General features: G+C 36.5%; 1 protein-coding gene across 1 annotated transcript in view; it reads right to left on the bottom strand.

Moving 5' to 3' along the window:
- The window catches only part of mcoln1a (mucolipin TRP cation channel 1a), a 17,045-nt gene that overhangs the window by 6,969 nt on the left and 2,494 nt on the right, over window positions 1-7,582 (bottom strand). The window contains exons 2-6 of the mRNA XM_016471621.1: window positions 1,892-2,133; window positions 1,167-1,331; window positions 715-871; window positions 217-298; window positions 44-140 (exon numbers count right to left, since the gene is read on the bottom strand). Of these exons, the coding sequence (XP_016327107.1) occupies window positions 44-140; window positions 217-298; window positions 715-871; window positions 1,167-1,331; window positions 1,892-2,133 (743 nt within the window). The remainder of the gene's footprint in view (window positions 1-43; window positions 141-216; window positions 299-714; window positions 872-1,166; window positions 1,332-1,891; window positions 2,134-7,582) is intronic.

The following is a 7,582-nucleotide window of genomic DNA, read 5'->3' as shown; positions in this document are numbered from 1 at the left end:
TTTTTTTTTTTGGATGAAACTAGCATTTTATGTGGAAACTCACCATGATAAAGAACGTGTAACAGTCAGGAATTTCATTGTAGATGATGGTCTGAAGATTTATAGCCTTCAGCTGGAACTGTATGGTGACATTAATGAGCCTGAGAGAGAGTGTGTTGATATTAGAGTTTTAGATTATCAATTTGAAACTTGCATTAAAAAACCCATTTAACTTACTTGTGAAACTTGAGGGTGAAGTTCCTGTAATCACGGCCCAGACCTGCTGTGGGAGTGGACAAAGGGTTCACTCCAATACAGTCTACAGAGAGGAAGAGAGAAATTCATCACCAACTGAAGCAGCCGCAGTGACCGACAGTGTCCTCGGGAGGCAAGTCTGGTCAACAGCAAGATTTTGTTTTTAGATTTATTTTTGAAAGTGATTCCTGTGGTACACTCGGTAACAAGGAACTGCAAGTAACAACAACGTGCAAAAGAGGAAGTAACAAGATCTTTTAGTTTCATCAACAAAAATAAACAATTCAATTAATAATTATAAAGTATAAATAATTATAAATAATAAAATAATTCAAAAATAATGAATTTATAACTGCTAGAAAACGAATATTTTGGGCTCCTTAAGTCTTTGCCTTGATCCTAACATCTGTTTTAGTTAAAACAACGACTAAAATCAGAACAGGAATAAACTTGGCATGAAATAGAGGCTGGAAAACTCACCTGTGACCACATGCGGATCGATGTTGAAGGTGTCGTTAGCTGGGTCGATCCTGCCTTTTTTATAATACTGCTGACACAGAGACAGCGCACTTCCGTTCACACCGACATTGTACACATACGCATAACGGCCCACTGTCGTCTCCGGCAAAGCCAGGTACTGAAAGACAAGTGAGAAGAATAGGCTTTATACAAGGCATATAAAAATAAACATGACCACTCGTGGCCAAACTCCAGCTGGGAAAGGCAGAATAGCTGCTGTAGATGAATAATATAGTTATTCATAAAAAGTATATATGCATTAAAAAATACACTTACGCAGTTATACAGCCAAACAAACAAGATACTTTCAGAAGACAGAGGCTGAACGTAAGCCAAATTATGTTATGACTACACTGAGCTCACTACCTAAATATATCCCTCAAAGCATATGAATTAGTAAATTGATACATTACCTGTTCTATTGTGTGAAACATGTGGTCATAAACATCACTCTGTGTGTAAACAGCAAGCGCATCATTTGAATCATCGTAGTCTTTGAGAAAAAGGTGTTTAAATGAAGCTGTGTTTTCCTCTTTAAACGTCACCACCATTTCATTGCTTAAGCCAAAAAGTACCAGCTAGACATAATGAAACAGCACAAAAAGAGAGAAGAATCATTTTTAGTAACAAGTGATCAGTGCCAAATGAGACCAAAAATTGGCTGTGTATATTTTTTCTTGTGCATCAGTCAGCTGAATATTTTGCTTAAAACTCTACAAGAGTCGGCGCCGATAGCCTCGTGGGCAGCGCGCCGACATGTTGCTCCTTTGCGCTTCGGGCGTCCCGAGTTCGAGTCCCGGCTCGTGGACCTTTCCCGATCCCACCCCCCTCTCTCACCCACTTCCGTTCCTGTCGACCTACTGTCCTATCTAAATAAAAAAGGCATAAAACGCCAAAAATAAATAAAAAAAACTCTACAAGAGAAATTCATGCTTATTAGCCAGCCTATTAAACTCACTTCAGAGAGCAAAACCAAAGGTTAATTTAGATGGGCCCGCAGTAGGGCATGTCATAGTGGTTAAAGAATAATTTGGGGGTAAAACTGAGACTTTGAGCTGCAACGCTGTCTTTAGTAAGCTGTGGGATGAGTATATGAGCTGTAGAAATAAATTCTAAGAAAAGAGAGGAATTTAAATACCTGTACAGTTACTATAAGTATCTTCAGTATTTGCAATACCAGTTTAAAAGGTTTTCGGCCTTTGGCTTGGTACTTTTCACAGGGACTCATGAAGAAATATTTTAACTTCCTGCGCACTGCTTCCTCTTCTTGGTCAGCACCTATCCAGCCACCTGTTACCGGGGACGGCCTGGGGTTGCTATACTCATCCCTGCAGTCATTCAAATCATAGCCTGTCACCGGAAACAGTAGCCTATCCTCTTCTGAAAGAGAAAGAGTGACACTGATAGTACCACTGGGATAAACACAATGTAAATAGTCTCTTTGTTTCAAAACTCTAATACCCTTTCAATTACATTCACATAAATTACCAAGTTTAGGTTCAGTAAGTTGTTGTTGTTGTGGTTTTGAATGAAATTAAAGTGCCCCTATTATGCCATTTTTAAGGTTGCTAATATTTGTCCTTGACGGAATGACAGCCCTGGAGACTTGTCAATACATAGAAAAGATGGTATCGATTGTACCTTACCAATTAAAATGTTTGTGGGCGGGCATGTTGGCGACGTAGAACGTGGGCAGACATTATGCAGATGTGTTACTTCGTGACGTAGAGCCGCAACAGAATAAGATTCTAATTCCTGACGACTCGTTTAGGCGATTGCGAGCCGACTCTTTTTTAGACAATAACTTTATTTATCGCGCACTGTTGGCTTCACAACTTTGCAGACAGTTTATGTTCACATACAGCTACATGACACACTGCATGAAAGGTAATATTCGAAAAGGCATAATAGGGGCAGTTTAATACTTTTTTTCTAAGGATGCGTTAAATTCACAATGACACAAAATTCACATTATAAAACGGATAGTTCCGGTCCTTGATTCTGATTGGCTGAGCCACGTTCAAAGCTGTTGTAAATTACACTACAAACATACACCTTTGTTTACGTTTGTCTTTTGCTTGGCAACCACTTTGTTGCAACCGCAACTGATTCTGAGAAACTACATTGTTTGGTGGAAGAATACTGTTTTTATTAATATCATTACATTTTATTTACTCTGTTTTATTTTGTGAAACCGTACTACGTATATGGAATAACCGTTTTATAAAAGCAATAAGCCCCGTGAAGCCGTGATTTACAGTGAATTTATAGCAGCTAAGGGGGTTAATAACGCCCCTAGCTGTTATAAATTCACTGTAAACCACGGCTTCTTGGGGCTTACTGCTTTAGTGATACACAGGAATAAAATACATTTAAAAATATATATATAAAAAACAGTTATTAAATGCAGCATCGGTGAGAAGAAGAGACTTTTTTTCAAAAACATTTCAAAATCTTACAGTTTACCCTACACAGCATATACAGTCTATAAAAACAGAACTTGTTAATTTAATTTGAATCAAAGTTCACACTAAGATCACCAGACAGACTGAAAGACAAGATGGCCTCAACTAGAGCCTAAGGATTTGAACTTAAGTCTACTTTAGTAAGACAGAGATCGCCTATATGTGCACAACCCGAAACTTGAGATCTGATGAGCGTTCTCTTCCTCAAAGTGATGCGAGATCACTTGAGACTGGGCAGATTGTCAAAGAAAAAATTGTCAAGGCTTCATTGTTGACCTGCAATGCAGCAAATCTTAATGCTTCACTCCATAGCAAGTCATGTGAAAGGGGCTTAAGACTGGTTAGTTTGTCAAGGACACGTCTTTAATTAGCATGGCTGGATTGTGAATGAATGCTGGATTTTATTTCAGTCTCTTAGTGTGCCCTCAAAGCTCTGTGAGTTTAACAGCTTGTCTTCATTTCTCACAGTGAAGAAGTGTCAAAAACGTCAATCCTGCCTATGCACTTCCTCTACAGCTGTTCTGTGGAACAGTAAAAATTATGCTTCTTTCTTTCTTTCTTTCTTTCTTTCTTTCTCCACAAATCACTGAGTAAACACTTCCCAAAAGTGTTTCTAAGCATTTCTGAAACTACAGGAAATATGACTTTTGGAAGTGGTGAAAGCATGTTTTTCTTGTGCAATTCTGTAAAGACCTTTTTTTTTCTTTTGTGCAAACCAAAACAGTAAGTGATTCATTCAGTCCTGTGTTTTTTATACAGTAGCTCTACCACAATGACTAGTTATCTCAATTACATGACTACAGACAAAGAACTGCCAAGATTATAGCAGGTATATCACTGAGTAAATTATAAATCACACACAAAGCTATACACTAGGGCTGCACGATTTGATGATCAATCAATGATTTTTCTGATAAAAACTGTGTTTGTGATCTAAAATTCAATTAAAAAGGTCCACTGTGTTTGTAGGGCTGGACAAATTGGGCAAATATGTTGTGATTACATGTCAATATGACTATAAAATAAAAATAAATAATAATAAATTGTATTATATTATTACTAAATTAAATTAAATAAATATTAATATTGCAATATTTCACAGTAAAAGAAAACGGAAGGGACTCTTAAATCTCTTTTGTAGATAACAACGTGAAGTGCTTTTTATTACAAGTTAAGGGAAGATGGTTTAAGCAAACGCATTACGTATATATTTATTTAATTAAATAACAGACGATTTGATGATACTAATGCTATATTAATTTCGTTTTTATTGAGATTAATCATACTATACACAGCTACATGCCTACATATGTAACGGAAATATGGTGAAACACCATTTTTCATGCCTCATAAATCACAATCCAGAGTGACAGCGTCTAATCTAGGCTGAACGGAAAGTGAAATACAAAAGACAAAAGTAGGTGAGTCAGTCACTTAAATGAGATTAATGATCACAGCGTTTGTGGGCTGATGATATATGGGAAATTTCCTGCCGTTTTAGTACCGCACAGCAGAAAGTACAGACAATCAGTGTTCCTTTAAGTTCCTGTACTGTTCACACTGAGTATCCAAGCTGATGTGATTTCCCTGATTTCTTAACTTTCTTGAACATCTGACCTGCCGATGACTGCATGATTAAGCAAAAATGGATAGAGACTGAGTGTTTATGAAACTCTACCTATTGGCTCTCGTTGGTCTCTCTAATCAAAACCATCATTGTTCATCTAGAAGCAAATCTGTGTCTGTCAGAGCCAAGCTACTGGAATCTTGCCTTAAAGCACAATGCCTCAAATGCGCCACATTCTTGTTACTGTATAACAGGAAGATTTTCAATGTACTCTAGTGAAGTGATAGGAATCTTCATAGCAAAATTGCAGTCGATGTGGGTGTCTGAAGCCACTCATGAGCACTGGAGTATGACTACAAGTGATAGAGTCAATCAAATGCCGAAAAATAAACTGAAAAAAATCTCATCCTTCCAGTTTTACAGGTAGGCATGTTTTCGGAGCACAGGCGTTTCTCCACACAGGCTTTTGCTGTCATAATAAGTCAAGGGTTTGGCTATCAGCATGTTATAATAATCCTATCACAGATGACATCAGGGTTTGTCGTTCTGCCTGAGCCACCCATGAACTCCACACACCCACACACAAACAAATCTGTGGGTACATAAAGCCACACAATTATATTATGAAAAACTTGGTATGCACTGAAATTTCAGCAAGCAAAAAAGGGCTGCAATTACTGACCAAAAGATGTTTTTGTGCACAAAATGCGGATAAACTACAACAGCTGAACTTGTAAGCTGTGGACTGAACACACTTCGCAGAGACCAAAAATAATGTTACAATAGCAGTATGTATTAAAATTTGTTTGGTTGAAATATTGAGATGCGACTCATTGCCAAAGAACTCTACTATGACTGATTACTTTATTTTTATTTTTTTTTAGCTAAATGAACATTTTAATTTTGGTTTCAGTAAAAAAATGTATTCATTACAAAAATTAATTTGGCGCAACACTAGAAAAAAAAACAAATTATGAAATATTCTCAAGATATTTTTCTTGTATGTTGAACTAGGAGACATTTATATAGAAAAACACTAAAAAAAAAAAAAAAAAACATTAAAAAAAGAGAGAAGTCTTGTTTAAAAGTTGAACTTCTATCAACTTGAGAGCAGCATTTTTTTTTATTTCAGATGCTGCAAAAGATGCAATCACAACAGCAAAACATTTCCATCTATTGCATGTTTTTCAAGGGAAAGCTATACATGCAATACATGCAAAAGTGCGGTCTGTGTGAACGTACCTTTATAGACAATGTGAATTGGTGTACGCAAATGCAAACCATTTTACTTCCATAATTTAACATATTTTTGAGCAAAACATCATAATATTAAGAAAAAAAAAGTAGTACTTTTTCTAATCTATTGTGAAATGATTGGATGTTGATAGTGGGTATTGGAGTGGGTATTACATTATGGAACAGAGTTAAACTGAATTAAGATTTTCTATAATAAATCCTAAATAGGTTTTTGACTATTGGATAACTTTATTAAATAACCAGCAGAAAGTCCTTTCAGTGGGGGAACAAGTAGGGTTGGGTACCAAAACCCGGTACCAACATGGCACCGGTACCTATGTAACCGGTATGTACTAGAATCGAATCAGAATGCAGATTTCGGTGCCATGCCTGAGTGATCGATTGAAATATTTGTCCTCTGGTTCTCCGAAACGGACGTAAGAAGCATCATCACTGGTACCGCATGTGAAAAATAATTTCCCGACTGAGAAAATGCACATGAACTCAAGTCGAAGAGCTCTAATAATACAAATCCAACAAATTTTGTAGTAACGAGAGTCCATGTTGTTTTCAAATTCTGACTTAAAAGCACAACTCGGGAAATGAGCATCCGAAGAGCGCGTGAATGCAGTAATTACACTTGCTCTGATGGCAGGGGTAGCCTTCCGTTAACTAAGCTAAACATGCTTAAATTACAATGCCTAAAGCTAAACTTCCCTTGTATTCACATTTCTAACCCTGTTGTCCAACAAAAGAGAACTTTATAACCTTTTTACTCCACAACACCAGTCAAATGCTTCCTTTTGTGATCTGATGTGGCTTCTTGTCACAGAATGAGGCAGATAATATGTTCCATAGGCTATTTTAAAAAATAATACTTCGATTAGCAATGGATTATAAATATACTTAATTATATGAAAATACCAGAGATGGCTTGAATAACACAGATAAACTATATTGTCGCAGTCGAGTGTTTATTGTCTTTGTTTTATCATTCAAAACGTTTATATGTTCCGTTTACTCAGTTACAGCTATAATTGCATGCCTTTGTCCATATAAGCGATTTCCTGGAAGGTCATTCTCTGACTGGATATGTGGATTTTCTGTGTGAGGGCGCCCTCTGGCGTCCAGTATGAATGAAACAGACATCATGTGTTTATAGTGCTAATGGCCAGTCCATCATTTTTTGAGTAATTTTTATTTATTTAATTTAGTTTAGGCACAGAACCATTTTAAAAGTATCGATTTGGCACCGGTATCGAAAAAAAAAAAACGATACCCAACCCTAGGAACAAGTTGCTACACTGTACAATCCAATAGTTTACCTTACTTAGATTTAATTAGTTATCTTTACTTAGTTGTTATACTTACTAGGTTTTATTAAGTTACAGCTACTTTCAAGGCAAATAAAACAATTTACTTACTGTTTTGAGTGACACTTACTTAAAATATTCAAGTAGCCACAAAGGAACCAATGATATTAATAAACCAGTGAGAGGCAGCCGTGCACTAATATGTTGCTAATGTGCAACATAACAACAGAAGAAGAAGAAAAGAAAAA

The sequence above is a fragment of the Sinocyclocheilus anshuiensis genome, unplaced genomic scaffold (assembly GCF_001515605.1).
Source record: "Sinocyclocheilus anshuiensis isolate Anshui unplaced genomic scaffold, SAMN03320099.WGS_v1.1 scaffold2166, whole genome shotgun sequence".
Lineage (NCBI taxonomy): Eukaryota > Metazoa > Chordata > Actinopteri > Cypriniformes > Cyprinidae > Sinocyclocheilus > Sinocyclocheilus anshuiensis.
This window is presented reverse-complemented; position numbering and strand designations above follow the sequence as displayed.